The following is a 20,185-nucleotide window of genomic DNA, read 5'->3' as shown; positions in this document are numbered from 1 at the left end:
AACATTTGCAGAGTGTAGAATCTACAAAAGGGACAATTTTATTTAAACCATTGCAGCTGAGAGGTGCACACTGCTGTTGAGAGTTGCTAGTGGTCCCTGTAAGGTCTGTGATAAATGGCAGGGTCTTAGTAGCCTGAGCAGTGCAGATCAAAAAGTAGCCAAATGAGTGGGAACTTACCAGTTCCTGCTGTTACCTTGTTTGCTGTTTAAAAATAAAAAGAGATTGAATTGCGTTATTTAATTCTTATCATCAACTGTAATCATTTCTACTTCATAAGAGCACTTTTCTTTTATTACCCTTTCCAAATACTTGCAATGTCAACTTTATTGAATACGATTGGAATTTGCTCTAAGTTGGTGCAGGCGGCAGGTAAATATCATTTAGCTGAGTCACACACAGGCTGTAACAAACAACAGCTGAACAGCAAAAAGGGAAAGTTATCTCTGTCATACCAATCTTGTAATAAAAACCGCAGCATTAGATAAAATGCTTTACTTTTTCTGCTTCCCCCTCACCAGCAGCTTCAGAATGTTACAAAACAGTATTTGTGAGTAGTCTAGAGCTTAGCATAGGGGAGGGGATCTAAGCGCAAGGACAAATGAAAATGCTGTAAACCTTGATGATTCATGTGAAAATTGAACTGCCAGGTTTCTCTGTATGTGTTCAGTGTCTGAAGTACCTGATTAGTTAGACCAAAAGGATTCCTGCAAAGAGTACGGAATGATAGCACTTCTCGTAATCTTCTCTTGCATTCTCTTTGCTGACTTACATTTGATAAGTCAGCTTAATAGGTAAGGCTAAAGTTTGTTACTATGCTATTTTATTTGGGGAAACATTTAGATTGCATTTTCTCTATGCAAGGCCAGTTGCTGACAGTGGGGAATCCTGGTGGGAACAAGTCCTGACTTTTGGCACTGTTTCTCAATCAATGAACTCTGTGGACATTCAGGCCAAGAGAGTTTGAGTTTCATGCTTTATCCTTGTGAGTTTCAACCAAATAAATTATGTTATTACAATAAATTGTCTTGTAATTTACATAGCTCCAACACCTAAAAATTAGGTAGTAGTTGTGATGCCCTTGTTCTACTGTCCTGTGTATCGTCTCCCTCCCCCACGAGTTTTATTCTCTTAAGACTGAGCTTTCAACACTGTCCTCATTGGCTTTTGTTTTTTCTTTAGTCAGTGCAAGAAACAGCAGCATCATTGTTTTCCTTGAGCAAACTGAGCAACAAAATATTAACTACTTGTAAAGTTCAGGGGCGTAATTCATACCAACACACTGAAGCCTTTGTCTTACATGAAGGACAGGTCTGTGTAAAGAGGCAGCTTTCTTCATGTGCAGAAATACCTAACTCCTATTGTTTAAAAACTTTTAAAGGGAGAAGGATATAACCTTTTGTTACATGGTATGTGTGTGTTCACATGTATTTTAGCTCTAGCAAGGGGTTAATGGGTCATAATGCATCTTCTATGCATTTCTCTGTTACAAGTTATTTGAGCACCCTTGTGAAATCTTAAGCCCTTTAAAGGGAAACAAAAAGTCTCTTTGAAGAAAAGAATTTTAGTTATTAAATTCTGAAGACTGATATCCAGAAGCTCTAATCTCTAGCCCACTCTTTCCACTGGTCCTTAAGTGCAATATTACATGTACTATGAAATCCTTAGTGTCTGCTTGGAGCCTTGTCAGAAGTTCTCACCACACAATGTTAGTCACATCTATTTTCTTCAGGTATAAGTGGCAGACTGCTGGCAAAGATTTGTGCAAAGTGGACTGCAATTATTTGCGATTTACATTAAAGGCAATTAATTGAGCCTTTAGAGGCAAGGGTCTGGTCAGTTGTCTGCTGCAGTCTTTCATGTTCGCTGTAAAACGAAAATCCAGTCAGAATTACCATATCGTTTTGTGTGACTTTGTTCAGTGCGCTTAAGGATGTAACCAACAGGCTCATTAATCTGATTTTTCTTTTTCAGATGTAGAAATGCTTCAGTCCAAGCCAGACACTCCAATTTCTGGAGATGAAGTCTCTCTAACTGTGAAAGACTCGATGCTCCGCAAGTTTTTAGAAGGTGAGAGCTCTTTGGAGAGGAGGGGAGAAACACAGATGGAACAATTAAATGGAACTTGAGATTTGTTCTTGATCTGTTAAGGACAGGAGCTACTCCTCACTATTTTACATAGAAAGCCTTGGTTTAGTGGGTACAGATGAAATGTAATACTAAGAGCATCCTACAAAGCATGTGAAGTGACTTAATTAGTGTGGTTTGTCTTACCATAAAAGATGACTGACTTTTGTCCAGTCTCTGCTTATCAGTGAGTACAAGCACACAGTTGATATCTGTTCAGAAATGGCAATCTTTGTCCTCATCTGTGTAATGGGAATTAACTCAGATATCTTGATGCTCATGCAGGTTCACCTCATGGGCAGGGCCTGAGTGTAAAGAGGAACAGCATTAGCTAGTAATGAATTTTAATGCAGACGCTTTATTCGTAAGTCAGTTAATATGAAAATAGCACCCTGGAAAATGAAAAAGAAATTCTGGCTCTCAAACATGCTCTGCACTATCCCCCCTCGCATGACTTGGCCCTTTCCAAACTCACCAGGTTCTATGGGATCCAGACTCACTTTTCACGGGTTACCCAGCTGGATTCACAGCAACATTAAAACTGCGTCTTTTAACATATCGTTCTATTTCCCCTGCTAACACTGATACTCTGGCAGTTTCACTGCATTATTTTAGCTATGTGTACTACACCAATAAAGGAAATTAAGTCCAATGACTAGATTATTCACTTATGACTTGGTAATAGTGCAGGCATCTAATCTGAGGGCTCTTAATTGTCTTGATCTTGAGTTGATCATTTCCCAAATGTGTGAGACTAACTTTTAAATTAGATATGATGGCATTTGATTTTGCAGGGAGGTTAGTGAGAACACAATGGAGATGACAAAGGTGGTGTAATAGGAGCTGGGTCTTTTAAGTGCAGATGCAAGCAGCCAGCTCCCTCTGAGTTCTGTTTTTCTGAAGTTAAATGTACTGTCAGATGGTTGTGATTGTTTCATAAAAAAGAAAAATTCCCTCTAATGTTCTGTAGACAACTACAAGTAACTTTTGGAAATCAGTGCTCTATTTGATTTGTTAACTACTGTCTGTTGATGAACTGGAACTCAGGACATTCCTAGTTACCAATGCCAGTATTAATTCTTAGTCCAGTTTTTAGACTTTCCCCTGTGGTTTCTTTACCAAAACACATGATACAAGCTTAGTAGCAAATGCTTACATGCTACTTGGTATTAATGACTTTATAGAATCCTATCTGAAGGTTTTCGGCACTGTAATTCACTGCAAAACTGGGTATTTTTTCCTGAGAAATGACCAGCTGGGTAAAAATGTGATACATTCCACATCTGGAGAGATCCAGTTTTCAGTGAAGTGGACAGGTTATTTTTCTTACAAACCTTTCTCTGTTGTAGGTGGTAGCATGGATGCACCAGATTCTAGGGAAGGAGTTTCCCAGCAGTATGGTGAAGACCTCTATTACTCAGTGGAAAAAGATACTTTTCCCCCAGAAATGGCTAGCAGACCTCCAGTTCCTGTTCCAAGACCAGAATCCAGCTCTCCACAGCCAGACAATGAGTTGTACATCTCCAAAGGTGAGTTGGGTACCAGGATCTAAACTGTAGATCAGTCATCTTTAGAATGGCACTGACTTAGATTCCAGTGTAAATTGTCACATTCCACAAACACACTAACAAGAACTCTAGTCGAGTGTGGGAAAGTAATTTCAGTGACTCCTCCTTCTCACCATGACATTACTGTAGGAAGGCATTTCCAGAATTCTCAGAGGTGACTGAGCTGAATTCTTTGAAGATGACAGAAGGGGAGTTTTACTGTACAGCTCATTATTCTCTTTTCTCCAGTGGTCTTATTAGCGTTCAGTGGGAGCTTAACAAAAGCTGTGATGCAGTGCAGAATTGAGAAAGCTTGCCTTATTCATCCCTGATACTTATCTTCCTGACTTGTGATCAGTGTCTAAAGATGGTTTGTTTTCCAGTTTTTGCACAGAAAGCTCAAAGACCTGAGAATCTCTATGTCCCTAGAGGAAAGGTGAGAAAAGGTAAGTCAGAAGTTCATCATGAAAATCTTTCAAGTAATCCAAAAGCAAACCTGCTGAGGTAGTGTTGTTCAAGTGAGATGTGCATGTGACAGAACAGACTGTCTTATAAGACTGGGGATAACAGTCCCAAATGGACAACTTGACCTTATGTGACACTGGAAACTTTTACTTCTGCAGAGCGTGAGGAATACTCTTTTATCTCATACAGTACATATCTCCTGTCTCAGAGTTTATCATCAGACAGGATTTTAATGATATCCAAGCTCCCTTTTTGTTTTGACCCTTACTGCTTCATGAAACTGATACTTTATTCCTGATCTTGTGGATTTAGTCACTGTCTGCTGATCATTACTTCCTGGGATTTAACCTGTGGTGCACTGCCTCCCACTGATCTATACAAAATGACAACCTTGCTCTTTAACTTCTAATCCAGTTCATTATCAAAGCTCTAGGAACCATCTTTGATCTTTTATCTCCTGTGTTAGATATTCCTTTTTTAATGTTTTAAACGAGATAAAAATGGCCAGCATCAGTAGGATGAGCTTTCAGCTGCTGGAATTACATTGCACAGATCAGGAAGTCTAGCTTTGTGATTGCAAAGGCAAAAGTCTGTTTTATAGATTACCGAGGGATGCAAGATGTTTTTGAGATGAGGAAGCAGAGTGCTTTAGGGAGGGCCTTTTGTGCTATTCACTTGAATTTATTTTATTTTAAGCATAGAGATTATCTCTAGGGCATATTTATCACAGTGCTGCCTCTCAGGCTTTTAGCCTTGATAAATGGTGCCAGGACAGCATAAAGACAAAATACTCTTCTGGTTAGTGAAACATTCAGCCTGTAATAGGGCATCAAGGCTGCTTGAATTGCTTTGTATTCAGCAAGAAGGGCAGGTAACACAAACTTAGTGATATTTTTGGTGTTATTCTTTCTTCAGAAACGATAGTCAGGCCTGTTAGAGACCTGTCTCAATCAAGTATATATGATCCGTTTGCTGGAATGAAAACCCCGGGTCAACGGCAGCTGATCACGTTACAAGAACAAGTGAAAATGGGCATACTGAACGTTGATGAAGCTGTACTTCACTTTAAGGAATGGCAACTGAACCAGAAGAAGAGATCAGAATCATTCCGTTTTCAGCAGGTACTGGTTTATCCCACTGTTACGAAATACAACGTTTTCTCTAAGCATATATCCAAAGCATTTCAGGGTAGGTACAGTCCTTTCCAGGTTGGAGCAGGAAGACTCCTCACAGTGCTTCCCACCAGCAGGCCTTTCTTCTGACTTTGAGGGGCTGTTTCCATGAAACAGCAAGCAGATAGCTGCTTTATAGTTCTGTTTGTCTCACAGTAATGGTTTTAGTCTTTCTAAGATGAAGATCTGTACACTAGAAATCAGGCACACTCCAGATGACTACATTACCTTTCTTTCCACCTAGCACCTACTTGCTGGCAGGAACTTCTCTGAATGAATGTTCAGGTTGTCAGTTGCCATCCATTTTGGATCAGTGAAGACTCTGTCCCAGATGGTGTATTACCATTAAACTCCTGTCTTGTAAATAGACCGATGCTTCCTCAGGTCATTTGGATGGCTTTGTTTGATGGCTTTAATTCCTTGAGTATCCAGAACTGCCTATTCTTTGTAGCTGGGCAAAGTGTAGTGAAAGTACTGTGGTTGAGTTGAAAGAGGAAATCATTCAGCTGTTGGCAGCAGCAATGCAATGACTGGTGGAACCAGCAGTCACATTTTCAGGTTTCTGTTATCTTGTTGGCATGGAGTTCCCTCTTCAAAAGCACTTCCTTCTTCTTTTGGAACTTTGTGGTGCCTTGTGTTCCTTCTGCTTCTCTGCCTATTCAGGAATTTTCTCACTTTCACATATATTTCTCTGCTATAGAAGCTGTCTTACCTCCCCACTCCTTTCCTTACTGTAATAAATGGTATGTAAATAAATTTTGTTCCCAGTTATATTTACAGATGAGCCCTCTTGCATTACTGGGTGGGTATCCCAGTTCTCTCAATTGCCCATCATTCTCTGATGTGTGGAAATCTGTCCCCACAGTCAGAATGATCTTTTTGTTAGTACAGAAAGGACCGTGCAGTTATTTGAACCTGTGTACAGTTTCTGTGCTAGTGTAACAGTGGATACAGAAAACACAGGGATGTTCTAAGCCCAGCGTGCTTCTTATTTGCAGCTATACCTGATGTGTGAACTTAACCTGAAAGTACACAACATCTAAAAAAAAAAAACCAAACAAAAATCAACTTGGCTTCTGAAGGGCACACAAGGATTTCTGAAGGGAGTAGATTAAAACCTGTTGACATGGTTTGGACTTCAGCCGGGTTTAGCAAGCTTTGTTACAGATTGGTTGTAAAGTTAGCTGAAAAGCGTTACTTCATTGTCAGAGAACTGTTCATCCTCCTTTGTCCAAAGCCCTGAAAAGAATATTTTGTAATCTTTTAGGAAAATCTGAAAAGGCTACGAGACAGCATAACCAGGAGGCAAATGGAGAAGCAAAAATCAGGGAAAAGTGCAGGTAACAGTCTCTGATTGTGTCATTCTCCTGTAGTGAAGCAGCTAACGTTACTAACAGATTCACAAGGCAGAAATGTCTCCATATTGGTTTTATGTAATATGTTGATACTCACATCTGTATGCCTGTTGGCTAAAAAAAAATGAGGAAGCTGCTTTACTCCTCAGTATCCCAGGCTGAGAAAAGGGTGTCCACATCTGTGGAATGAATCCTGATTCATACATGTACACTTACAATCATCTTGATGTGACTGTTTAACTTTGTTTTGGGATGTGAAGCTATCTCACAGGGGTTAGACTCAGTAGATCATTCTGAGCTTTTTGGTCTCATTTTGCCCTCCAGATCTGGAAATTACTGTACCCATTCGACGTTCGCATAATACTCTGGGTAAACCAGAATGTGGCATATATGAGTATGCCCCAAGGAAAAATGTATTCCCACCAAAAAAGGAGCTCAAGCGAGGAGACTGGAAGACAGAAAGCACATCCAGCACAACAAGTAAGCAAACCCAGAATGTCACCCCTCTCTGCAGGAAGGTTGAGCAAAAAACCTTATTTCCCCAGCATAAACCAGCTCATGGGTCAGGACTTCTGTCACTGAATCCTAATGCTGACACTGGCGTCCTGAAGTCTGCATGCAAACTGTTTTAAAAACAGTAAAAGCATCTTCAGGTTCATCAAGGGATTTGGGTACACATGTTGTGTATGCATCCCTACAGGAGAAAAACCTGAAAGCTGGGTAAAAGGTTCCCTTGAGCCTTCTGAAGGAAGAAATAGTCTCCATAATCAGATCTTAAAAGTAGATGACAGCTGCTTTCATAGGGAAAAAAAAAAAAAAAGATGGTCCCTTGCTGTTATTCCCAGCAAGAAACACGCTGTTCTGTTCTGAGAGATGTAGCCATGTTGGAGGCTGGGAACTGAGCTCTACTTGTAATTTCCTCAAATGTTATAGGTAAAGGGCAGCATTTTTCAATGGTTTCTCTGGTACTCAAGCTTCTGAGTGATTTGGACACTCTGGACATATTTATTATGTTTGTGTTTTATGAAGTTTAACCATGCAAATTAAATTCCTGCATTCTCACGGTGTTTGCAGACTAAGCACAGAAAGCTCTTTCAGTTATTCCTGAAATTAATGTGATGATACCCCTAGACATCTACCTGTATGCAGTTACAGGCATGGGGACTGATAATAAAATACACATGAAAGTTGAGTGTGTAACAGTTGTGAAAATATTTACCTGACCTGTAGTCTGATATTGGCACTGGACCCTTTTAGTTGGGTTATGGGCAAGTATTTAACCAGAAGCCTGGACCCTGATAGTGGAGAAATCCACCAGAAAGTTAGAGCTGAAGGGTTTGGCCCCCAGTGACCAGAGTTGTAGAAAATGCAATAGTTTTGATCTGGAACATGTGAAAAATAACAGGGGAAACAGTCTAAGCAAGTTTTACATCATATATGCAAGAGGTACAGATGAGGTTATGAGGAGCAGTGAGTCAGTGATGTGCAGTAAAATCATGAGGATCTAATAAACCATTTTTCTCTTGTTTACTAACCACAGGTAGTGCAAGCAACCGCTCTAGCACTCGGAGCATATTGAGTGTCAGCAGTGGGATGGAAGGGGACAGCGAGGTAAGCTCTCGGATACATGCACTCACTGGTCTTTAAATACATGGCTTTGTTTTTATATGGAAAAAAAAAAAGATTTTAGGAATAGCAATGTGTTTCCATAAATATTAAGATGTGGCTGCTTCTCTTGGGAAGCTAATAAAAACCAAATCCTGCTGGTCTGCAGACTGTTCTACAGCTCCTTCTCTGCTGCTAATTAGATGCTTCTGAACCACACTTCATGCTGTCAGTGCCAACCATTTTGATGTTCTGCTACCAAAAGTGACTGAAAACTTGTATCCTGGTCTAGTTTGTAATCTCATTTCATAGAATTCAATACATTACTGACAGTAATCTGTTTTCAATTGTGTTGATCCCATACCTGCATATACTAAGTGGTCCAGTCCTGAAGCTATGTGTCAACTTGGACATAGAGGAAATTGTGTGCTTTAGAGGTGAAGGGTTTCAGAAGCACCTGCATCTTGAGATTTTATTGTTGGTTTCTTTTTGGTAGGACAATGAAGTCTCAGAAGCAAGCAGAAGCCGCAGCCCTATCGCCAGCCAAGCAGAGAGGCCGTCTCTCCCCCTGCCTGAAGGGCCTCCCAGAGTGCCCCCTCGAGGTGCAAGCAGGTAAAGCTAACGGGGAGCTCAAACATGAGCTTTAAGTGAATTAATACAGAAAAAGTGGAAACTAAGACAGGAAGTGAATATCTTTTCAACAAAGTCTGCTAAACTGCCCAGGCTGTGAGCAACCTGGTTGAGCCATGAATGTCCCTGTTCATTGCAGGAGAGCTGGACTAGCTGGCCTTTTAAAGTTTCCTTCCAGCTCTGAGGATTCTATGATCTATCCAGGCCATGCTGTTTACATGTATGATTTGCCTTGAAGTAAGAACTGAGCTCATTTGAGTTAAAGTGTTGGGAAAGGGATGCTGCATTGATTGGATTGCACTACCGCAAAATTAAGTAACTTGCAAACACTCCTTTAATCCAGCTACTGAAAGTCTATGAAGTCAGGAACCAGAGGATTGTATGAGTAGATGTTAGTAATAAAATGCTCCAACTGATAAATGATTATTACTGATGTGTGGAAATAGTAAGTTCTGTTTTTTGTCCTGCTTTTGGCAAGAATACAGCTGGAATTTATCTGTAAGTAATTTAAAACAAAATATTAAAATTTGAAGCCTTTGCTCTTTTCCTATTGCTTTGGAACTAATCTTCAGAAAAGAAGCTATTTTATTATCAGACTTCATTCCAAACAAGTGTTGCATTATGTCCTCCCAGTAATGGTAGAATCACTGCAGCTGGAGAAGCAGCAGAAAAAAAAAGACACAGGAATGCAGCTCTAGTCCCTTGGTGTCAGCTCTGCTGCTGGATATATGAAAGCCTATTTTTCCTCTTGTGTGATTACTTCCCTTATAGTGTTATTAGGTACAGTGTTATTACCTGTAATTTGTTGTGGAACTCTGTTTTGTTATTTTTAATGTGTTTATGTTCTGTTTTTTAATAGGCCTGTAAACTGTGAAGGCTTTTATCCTCCACCCGTGCCCCCAAGAGGTCGCTGAATCTCTCAACATCTGTGGAATATGAGATTTTTCTATATATATGTGTGTGTTTGTACAGATATTTTTGGGTTGTCTTAAATTATTTATAAGTGGGAGCCAAACATTTTTGTATCTTTCCTTCTCCCTAAAGCTCTGGTAGCTTTACCTGTGGTTTCACTGAGATTATTTTTTGGTCTGCTGTAGCTTTTTTGTTTGGAAGGATTTTGGTGCTTTGAGACTTCGAGGGCAAAATCATGGTTGAAAAGGAGAATGCTGATATGTCATGGCAGCCCTGCACCAAAATGGAGTTTCCGTTTGATGAAGAAAGGACACGTCCTCTTAGAAATTAAATCCTGATAAGCATTGTCAACAAAACTTTCAGTATGATGCACAAAGGCTTTAATGGAAAACACACTTGAAAGAGAAAACAAAACAAATTAAATACTTTGAAGACTCCTCATTACAGCAGGATCAGGTGTTGTGTGCTTCTGTTTGGTGTAACATTTTGTGTGCAAATATTGAAATTCTGGAAAGTATGGAATTTCTCTCCAGTCATTATCAAACCACAGGAGGATGAAAAGTTATCTTTATTTACAAATTCATTTTGCTTATAATATTGAAAATGCTTTTTCCCCTTCCCTCCCTGAAGAGGATTGACATTAATGAGTTGTGGGTGTGATGTGTTTGCCATGAAAGCTCCCAAGGCAGCTGGCAAGGGATTTGCTGTGTCAAAACAGCTGTACTTAAGCCACTGTGGGAGTTGTCACTTGAAATCACACAGCTGACCTTTTAAATTAGGGGAAGAAAATGGTAGTACTGCTTTGTTCTTATCTCTATGCGCATTCATCGTAGCAGCATGAAAACCTTCCACTTCACGCTTTGGAATAATACAGCAACTCTGCAATTCCAGAGGCACACACCTCACAACTACCAGCTGCACAGTTGGCTGCTGCAGTGGAAGCAGGCATCCTGCCTGGGGCTTGCCTGTGCTTGCTTTGCTCTTTCTAGCAATGTGAATCAGCGGCAGCTGTGTCCAGTCCTTTTTTCTGCCTGAAGGCTTGCAAACTTACGGACAGCTTCATGGTTGGGTTGTGTGTGCCAAATGTAGGAAGCACATGAAACAGAAGTTTATTTGATTCTTCATCTCAAGGGGCTGGGATGATTAAAATAAGCTGCTTTGTTGTTTTCTTCAGACCTTGCAATTTTTTGTGCATATTCTGGCCCTTGGGGAATGAGTGTGGGGCTCTGGTTGTCCATGAGTGATACAGATGAGAATTCTAGAGGACACCATTCAGGGTAGAGCATTAAGCAACACTGCCTAGTTGGTTTTCAAACTGTTCCTTCTTTTCCAGCCCTGAGTGAGATATAGGACATAAAGCTTTCATCAGGGCATGTAAGCTTCACTTGCTCCATAGCAGAGCAGGTATTAGGGTTCTACCATGTTCTCTTGCAGCATGGTGAAAGTAGTATGGCGAGCTGTAAGATTCTGCAGGTCTTGTGGGCTTAGGCATAAACTAAGTGTTATCTGCATTTTAAAAACCTTAGGGTATGGAAGCAGGGAAGGAAGTTTTGGGGTTGAAATAAGGAGAATGGCACTGTGGACAAGTGAAGAAAACTCAGAAGTGATTCTTTTCAACTGCTGTATGTGCTTTGGTTTGCACACAGCTCCCTGGTTTTGTTCAGCTGTTCCCCACTTCCATAGTGGTGAATGCAGCTGTGCTCCAGGGCTTGAAGCTGTGATGGATACCAGGTATATAACATTAGGTAGAAATTAGGTAGCACATGGGGAAATGAGGAAGAGCAAACTATGAGTGCTGTGCAGAACACTTCCTTTCAAAGGTGTTGGACTGAAGCAGCCCAGGGCTCTCTCTTCCACTACCTTATTTTTAAGTCCTCATTCCCTGCATGTAATAGCCAAATACGTCTTCTCCAAGAAGGATATATCTGAACTGTATCTGAATGTTTGCCTTTGCATGATCATGGTTATATGGCTGGAAGCTGGATTTTTATTGCTAGTACTGCAGCAAGACAGTTTACAGCTGAGGAGCTGGAATGTGTCCATAAGCAATCTTGTGGTTGCTCTCCTGTTTGCAGCTTAAATCTTAGTGTGACCTGACCGTCATACAAAAACAAAGACTTTGAGATCAGCTGAAATGCACCTTCTGAATGTCCAAAATGTATTCCAGGATGGTTTGATTTAATTGCAGCTCAGTGTACGGAGTCTGAATAATAGATTCTGAATAATAGTCTTATGCTGGGCGAACCATGGTGTGTACTGCTACCACCTGAAAAACACACCAAAATTAAAGCTTGGAAGAGATTACAGAAGCATTTCCATTTGACCAAATCATTGCTTAAGCACAAATATACTTGGGGGAGGAGTGTGAGCAGAAGGTATGTTTCCATGCAAAAGGACTGAGCAGATAGTACAATTCCTGGTACTAAGTCAGCAGCTCTTCCACAGGCAGGGCACCGAGCCATCTCCACACTCAGGTGGCAGCTGGCTGGCCCAGCAGAATGTTTGCTCTTTGCGATGTGCCTCATGCTGTTCTGTGCAGCAGATGGCTCAGCCTGAGCTGTGAGTGCTGGATCAAGCAGGACACTGAGGCACACTGTGTCTCCCAGGAGTATTTTGCTCTGCGGTGCAATGACTGAGAAGAAACGTATGGTGCTAGCAAAGTTGTCCAAGTTTTCCTTTTTAAAAGAAATTAGAAGCAAAGGTTTTCAGTGGGTTCTGACAAACGTTTCTTTCCACAAGGACTGTAACTATTGCAATAGACAGGAGATGGGGAATGCGGTGTGGTGCATAGGGAGCCGCTCTGACACTAACAGAGCGCTGTCTGTCACACAGCAGGGCTCGGCCCGCCCTGCCCGTTGCCGCTCGTTCCCTGCCGGCCGCCGTAGTCATCTCGCTTCCGTCGTGCGGCCGGATGACGTGGCCGGGCGGAGCGGAAGCAGCGTCGCAGGTCGGCGTTGGTGGCGGGGCGCGGGCCGGCTCCGCGGCGGGGCCTGCTGCGTGCGAGCGAGCGAGCGTGCGCGGGGACGCGGAGGCCCGAGATGGCGGCGCCCGGGCTGTGGCTGCTCCGCGCGGCCGCCGCGCTGCTGCTGCTCTGCCGGCCGCCGAGAGCACGAGCCGACGAGCACGAGCACACGGTGAGGAGGGACCGGGCCGAGCCGCGGCCTGTCCGTGTGTCTGTGCCGCCGTCGGTGGGGCGTCGGTGCCCGGCTGGGGGGAAAGGGCGGGGGGCAGCTGCTGCTGCCGTGCGGAACAGGGAGCTGTACCGGGAGCTGTACCGGGAGCTGTACCGGGAGCTGTACCGGGAGCCGCGCCGCCTTGTAGCGGTGTGGGCCGCGGCCGCCTTTGGGCCGCACTGGGACAGCGGGGCATCGCGCCATCGCCTGCTGTTCCGCTGGTACGGCGATGTGCCCCGCGGCCTCGGCCGTGCTATAGGGCGGAAACGGAGCCTGTAGGGCTGTGAGCGTGGCACGGGACGGGGCCGCGCTGAAGTTCCGTCACGGTCGGGCCGTGCTGCTCCGGGGCTGGGCTGGGTGCTGCCCCTGCGTGAAGCCCGGCTGCTACGGGCGTTCTTGGTGCTGTATGGGGAGCACGATAAGTGTTGTACTGAGACAGCAGGATGGCACCGATAGTGTGCATGTACACAGTGCTTGTGTGCATAATTCAGCGTGTTTTTCAGACTTGGACGTTGCTTAGAATAGCCTTTGTTTTTAAAAAGTGAATTATTTAAAAAGTGATTTATTAGTCATTAGCTGCAGCTGCTAACAGGAAAATGAAGCCTGCACCAAGTGTTTCCGGGAGCAGATGTATCTGTTTTAAAGGCTGTTTGCTTTCGGCATTTCCTCCTTTTAGCATTGGCGGCCCTATGGGGAGAGGAGCACATCGTAATGCTGGCAGTCAGGTTTTTCTTTGTGTATTTTTTATAAGAGCTCTTCCTTCAAAAGTGAATCCAGTTGATGGCTTTATGTCTCTTGAAAAACTGTATCTCAGTCTCCTGTGTTAGTATTCTGGTTTGCATGATGTCCAGTGCTGGCACATCACGTGGCAGGTTAAGAATAGTTGATGTAAGAGGACAGTTACCTTTTTTTGGAAGGCTGTTGCCTTGCTCGGGTGTTCTGAACCTTTAATATTGCGTGAGACGTGGGGGTGGAAGCACTAATAGCACAAGTGAAACATAAAGAGGATTTTGATTAACGTGTGATTCAGGACTCCGTGGCTTTTCATTGACTTCAAGACCGAGTCCTGCTGGAAGCACACGGTGCTGTGCCCTGCCCTTTACTTATTCCCCACCCCCTGCCTGCTGTGCATCAGGCTGCACAGTGCCTGGAAGTACTGCCTGCCATGTTAGCAGGTTAATCTTCAGTTCCTTTATTGCTGCTGTAATACAGAATGTAAACATTGTAAAATGAAGCGTGTACACTGCTGTGTGTTTTTGCGTATGGCATTCAGTTTGCTGCTATGCTTTATCTGTGTTGTTTATATTATAAACATAGAACAGAGGAAGTGATTATTGTAAGGGTAGCAGTGTTTATGGAGATGCTTGATGCGGGTAGCTTTGCTGAATTGGTAACATTTACAGAAGGTGTGCTGTGTGTTAAGCTTGTGTATAGGGCTTTAAAAATTAGGGAGAGGATAACATGAAGCAGTTAGGAAATAAAGACTTGGCTGCTTAAAATCAATAGAGAGTAGAGAGGAAATTGGGGTTTGACTGCCTTGATTTTTCAAACGGTATCAGTGTAACTTCAGAGCACAACAGAAGAATTTATCAGAGACTGATAACTTGCCCACTTGGCTACTGCATCTTCTGTGACTTGACTTGGTGGAATTGGTGTTAAAATCAACCACAAAAAAAGTATGAAACACCTTGAGACTTGTCACAGGTGATGGTTTAGGAGTAGGTGGCATTTAATTGCATTGTTGCTTCAGTTCAGTTATTAATACTTCATAAGCATGGAAATAAATGACGGGAATTTAAAAACAGATGCAAGATAGGCTGTACCTACTAGCAGAGTTCTTAATTTGTTATGATTTAAGGAGAGTTTTTGTTGTGCTTACGTTCAAGCTCTAGGATTGTAGAACTTGTTTAAAATAACACATAAAATTGTGAAGTTTGTGTAGTAGCTGTGAACTGCCAGTTAAGGAAACACCATAGAGTACATTTCCACGTGGCTGAAATACACCTTTGCCAACAAAGTTGTGTGCGGACAAGCAGCCTCGGTCCTTTTTGATGTTGTCACGGTTCCATTTTGAAGAGGTGAAGTAGATGTCAGGGAAGCAGGACATGGTGTGCTGGTGGCTTCATGCAGCAGGAGCTGAAGCTGCTGGGGAGCTGCTTGTACCGTGGCTCAGAACGTGCAGCATTTGGGTGAGCCTTAACATTGGGAGAGAAATGTAAAGATGTTGTTGGAAATCACTTGCTCTCTCAGAAGGAGAACACACTGCAGAAATCCATGGTTTAATTGACTGCGGATATGAGCTGCAGTTGCACGTTATCACAGAGCCTGATAGAATATCTGTAAGATATGGGGGACTAGAAGCCTGGGTTATTACTTGATGATTGAGTCTGGGTTGCTGCCTGTGTTATTTCCTGTCCTGCTTCTGCAGTTTTGCTCTGCCAATAACAGATAATATTATTCCTTTTTCCCCTGAAACAAGTGCTGGTGCTTAAGTGATGCCTCGCTCCAAGCTTCAGCTTGAGGACTAAAATTGCAGGGTGTCTGAAGGAAAGTCTTGTTTTGAAATCATCTTGCTGAATCATCACATAAAGTCTGGTAAATGCGATCCTCTGTACCTCCATCATTTTTTGCAAAGTGTTTTTGGAGGTTGAAAAATATCAGTAACCTACTGACGTCGTGTCCTTTTCTGCACCCTTTTGTTTAGTGTCTTAACCTACCCTTAGTTGTTCTGTGGGGCAAAGTGTTTATTTATAGGGCTGCCACACTAATGTCTGTAGTTGTACAAAGGGAATGTTGAATTACATCTCACGTTGCAGGTGCCTTTTTGAGTAACGGCAATGAAAGTTTTATGTCCTGTGCCAAAGATGAACTCAGTATTGCAATGCTCAAATTGTTTTAAAACCACGCAGGTGTGTGGAAATTGTCTTTGTGTTAAGTTTCAAGGTGGCACACAGGTGTGAGTTTCCAGCACTTGCATTGTCAGCTAATAGAAGTCAACGTTTGGGTGGTGCACACTGTGCTGGCTTCCTGACAGTTCCGTGATCTGCTGTGTGCTGGAACATCAGTGTGCTGCCTTGTTGGGGTGTGGGTAGGGTTAAGGTGGTTCCGTCTTACAGTCATCCTTTAGGGCCTTGGGATGGATGTCTCCAGCTGTGATGGGTGTTACGGCTGCTACCCGGTTGTGCTTGAGGTGCTGGTTGTTTCTCCAGCACTATGCTGTCAGTTATAGGAAAGGTTTCTGAGGATGTACCTCACACGAGTCAAGTCGTGCTGGTGTACAGTAGGTAGGTGGGCAGCTTGTGTTGATGCTGGGATTTGTTTTTTGTCTGTCACTGTGCTCTTACACAGTCAAAACAGATCATTTAGTGCTCCATTTAGTTACTGAATTCATATTAAGCTTAACACAGAAAAGGCTATGCTTACAGAATGAATGCTATGTGTTTCACTAGTTATAGGAAACAAAATGTATTGAAAACTCCTGTGTAGTTGTACCAGAGGAGCTTGCCAAGGTATGGCAGAATGGAGGTTGCAGCATCTTATTTGCTGACCTTTTTTGACGTGGTGGCATCTGCTCAATTGCCTTGTCAGTAACTGTGTGCTTAACAGGGCGCTGGCTCTCCCAGTTCATGACGAGCAGCCTTTCTGCTGCTCAGTGCTGTGTGGGCAATTCAGAAAGGAGTGAAGGAGTTTTTGAAAGATCTGAAATTCTGAAATGCTTTAGTACATCAAAGTGAGTCTTTTCATATTAGGAACATGTTGTAGTTTGTTTTCGCAAAGGGTAATGTTGCACTGATACATAAATGTAATTGTAGATATTAAATTCAAATCATTCAAATTATCTGGAATCTAGTCTGCAGATGGTGAATTGGGCTTCAAACTATTTTACCATTTGATATGTTATTTCGTTATTTGTGGCTTTGATACAGCTGTAACAAATCTGTGAAAAGAGATGATGAACCAAGCAGGGACTCAAAAATCATATTGCATGTGTAATGGGAGCATGACATTTCCATTCAGATCTTGTAAGAAGGCAGAATTTAACTTGTTGGGCTCTTGTTGGATATTCTTGTATGTTGCAGTTGGCCTCTTTTGGTTGTTCTGTGTCTTTACTGATAGAGAGCTCTTGGTACCATAAGGGCTGTGCTGAAAATAATGCCTCCTATTTGATTGTGCTGACCCAGAATATCAGAGGTGGATGTTGGGGTGATGACAGTAGAGGCTGGAACTTCCCAACGTTCTGTTATGTTTTGTTGCTGTGTGGCAGATGGCAGCAGAGCAGTAGTCTGACACAATGGCATTTGATGTGGAATTGAGTATCAAGCAAAGGTGTGTCATTGAATTCCTCCATGAAGAAAAAATGGCACTCATTGACGTTCATTAGTGCTTGCTGAATGTTTATGGAGACCAAAGAGTGGATGTGAGCACAGTGAGGTGGAAGAAGGAAGAGAAGAAAATGTCACACTTACTGCTGGTTGCACCAGTTTCATATTGCTAAATGGAAGTTGTTAAAATGAGGTCATCAGCCTGCATCCTGTATATTCCATTATTGGTACTGCTGAGTTGCATCTTAAAGTTAACAAACAGCTGTAGGATTTTGTTTTGCCCTATTGCATTCAAAACTCAAAAGATGTAGTTGAACAGGTCAATCAGACAGTGTCAGAATAGAAGAAATAGAAGTTCAAGGTTCCATTTGGTTATTTTGTCTGGTGGTATCTGTGGCTGATAGCTGATAGAAGAATAGTTTTTTCAGTGTGTTGTTTCTGCCACGAATGAAAGGTGGAGCTGGAATTTTCTCCCTATTTCCTATGGCCTCCAGTTCCCCACAGGCTGCAAGAGGCTTCAAATACCCTGATTGAATTTATAAAGGAGCTTGCAGTAGTTGAAACCTCTGCAAGACTTGGTGAATGGGCTGACCAAAACCTAATCTGTACTGATGGAGCAAACTTGAGTGCTTTTGTTCCAGTTAAGCCAGGTCTCTCTCTCTCTCTCTCTCTCTCTCTCTCTCTCTCTCTCTCTTCTTTTAAGCAACTTGTTTTAAATGATCTCTTTCCTGGTATGACATGTTTGCTGGAAGTCATTATACAGAGGTGACAGAACAGTCTGAGCAGAGTCTCAGTTTCTTCGTGTTGTCCAAATAGGACTTATTTTCTGGTAGTGCTTTTGGTAAGTGCTTCGCCACTGTTACTTGTAGGCACTTAAAATCATGGAATCACACAATAGTCGGGTTGGAAAAGACCTTAAAGGTTATCGAGTCCAACCACAGCCTAACCATAGTACCCTAACTAACAGCACTCTGCTAAATCATGTCCCTGAGCACCACATCCAAACGGTCTTTAAACACATCCAGGGATGGTGACTCAGTCATGTCCGTGGGGAGCCTATTCCAGTGCTTATTGTGGGTGATCCAGTATAGCTCCAAACATGCAGGATTCCCAACTCAGTATGAAGCAAGGCAGAAAAAAATAGCTAAGTATGACAGTGATCAATGCCTTCTTTTTTATCCAGGCACCATAAAGAATGAATTTACAGACCTGAGAATGTTGTCTTACTCTATTAATGAAGGCTGTAGAGAGACTTAACTTGGTTTACATGTAAGCAGTTACATTACAAGGGCTAAATTGATGTCTCGACAAGTTATGACTTTTCTGAGAAAAGGCTGTAAATGTGTCCTACAGCTGTTAGAGAAGAAACAGAAGTGCTCTAGGCATAACAAATGAAAGAGGTACTGACCAACTGGTCCCTGGCTATATTGGCAAGAGCTGAAGGCAGTGTGCTTGTGTGCATTCCGCTTACTGCTGCTGAGGGGACTGGAATGAATTTTTCTTTCTTCCTTCTCTCCCAACATCTATTGGAAATTGGGTAACTTTACTGCACTAGTATAACCTTCCTGGTTGCTGGCGGAGAGGTGGAATGTCTACTTTCTCTTGCTGTGCTATTTACTTTTGCTTTTCTCTGTTGCTGATGTTCTTTACCCTTCAGAGCTGTTCCACTGTGTGTGAGCCTTCTGTGGCCAGTTATTTGGCCTCTGTTGCTGTTCAGGATGAAATGAGTGAGATACTTAGCATTTCTTGTGGGTGCTCACACATAAGAGAGTGTATTTTTGGAAACAAAAAGATAAGGCGTGTGATTGAGGTGATGTGTCTGCATAAAGGAATACATTTCCCCAAATAATGCTTGTTTAAATCGTTGACTTCAGCTCTTAAGCATCGTATGTGTAGAATTTATTGCATTCCAAGAATGGCTAATTATGTCTGAGTTAACATGTTGTTATGACAGTGGTTATTCAAAGTGAGTGCAGTTGAAGAACACTTCTTCATTTGTTAAAAAGGGAGATGAAGAGCCATATTAAAATCTCAACTCTACTCTGTGAAATAGGCTAATTAACAGTTGACTTTTGTTTCCTCTTCAGTGTGTTTGGTATTTGCAAATTGGCCTTTAAATAGCACTTTATTCTTGTGTGCTGTACAAAGCCAGGATCTGTAAGATGAGCATGTTTGCAGGTGTGTGTGACTGCAAGCGGTTCCTTTCTGCCTGAGAAGTTCAATCCCTGCCTCCTAATCTATTGGGTTTACAGTAGAGAAATAATTGTTTTGGAGGTGAGAAGCTTTGCAGTTATCTGCAGACCTAGTTTGTAATCCAGGTACATTTGGATGCAGTGCAAGTAATGATTTCAAATCACTTAATTCTCCTGACTTTAGGTGATGTTGCAATACTGATAGGTGAATGGCAATAAGAACTTTTCTTAAACGACGACCAAGGAAGCCTAGTGGCTGCTAGCCAAGGAGTGAGTTTTGCTGGCTGACAGTAGCTGTGGAAAGTTGAAGGCAGTTATTCCCACAAAGAATTTCATGACAGCCACCAGACTCATCACCAGTCTGGCTTTTCAGGGAGACTGTTGGAAATGTATCAAAGTAACAGTCCTTCTGTCTGACAGCTCTGTCTCTGGGCTCCTGTAGGTTTGCCTCAGTTGAGTTGTAGTGCTTCCTGGAAGGCATTGCGTGCTCCTGGCTATTCTGTATGTGATTTATACCATCACAAAAAGGAAGAGGAGTTGTATTTTAGGGAAGTGCGATGTGTCTCTCACCATGGGTCGGTTGTCTAATTTGCTTGCTAAGGTTTTGTTTAACAAATTTTGATTCTTTCTCTCGGTGGAGGTGCATGGAGTTTTGCTTTCAACTGATGCATATTTCCCCAAAGCTTG

The 20,185-nt window shown here is 42.4% G+C and overlaps 2 protein-coding genes across 3 annotated transcripts in view; both read left to right on the top strand.

Annotated features, from left to right (window-relative positions):
• Positions 1-10,984, top strand: part of PIK3AP1 (phosphoinositide-3-kinase adaptor protein 1) — a 38,230-nt gene extending 27,246 nt beyond the window's left edge. For both annotated transcript variants that reach the window (XM_015866643.2, XM_015866644.2), the window contains 9 exons: positions 1,973-2,068; positions 3,475-3,654; positions 4,056-4,118; positions 5,053-5,258; positions 6,577-6,649; positions 6,989-7,144; positions 8,205-8,275; positions 8,766-8,881; positions 9,759-10,984. In XM_015866643.2, the coding sequence (XP_015722129.1) occupies positions 1,973-2,068; positions 3,475-3,654; positions 4,056-4,118; positions 5,053-5,258; positions 6,577-6,649; positions 6,989-7,144; positions 8,205-8,275; positions 8,766-8,881; positions 9,759-9,813 (1,016 nt within the window). In that variant the 3' untranslated portion in view covers positions 9,814-10,984. The remainder of the gene's footprint in view (positions 1-1,972; positions 2,069-3,474; positions 3,655-4,055; positions 4,119-5,052; positions 5,259-6,576; positions 6,650-6,988; positions 7,145-8,204; positions 8,276-8,765; positions 8,882-9,758) is intronic.
• Positions 10,985-12,707: 1,723 nt separating this feature from the next.
• The window catches only part of LOC107315840 (transmembrane 9 superfamily member 3-like), a 39,279-nt gene continuing 31,801 nt past the window's right edge, over positions 12,708-20,185 (top strand). The window contains 2 exon segments of the mRNA XM_015866646.2: positions 12,708-12,821; positions 12,823-12,945. Coding sequence (XP_015722132.2) covers positions 12,723-12,821; positions 12,823-12,945 — 222 coding nt within the window. The 5' untranslated portion in view covers positions 12,708-12,722.

Source organism: Coturnix japonica, chromosome 6, assembly GCF_001577835.2.
Source record: "Coturnix japonica isolate 7356 chromosome 6, Coturnix japonica 2.1, whole genome shotgun sequence".
NCBI lineage: Eukaryota > Metazoa > Chordata > Aves > Galliformes > Phasianidae > Coturnix > Coturnix japonica.
This window is presented reverse-complemented; position numbering and strand designations above follow the sequence as displayed.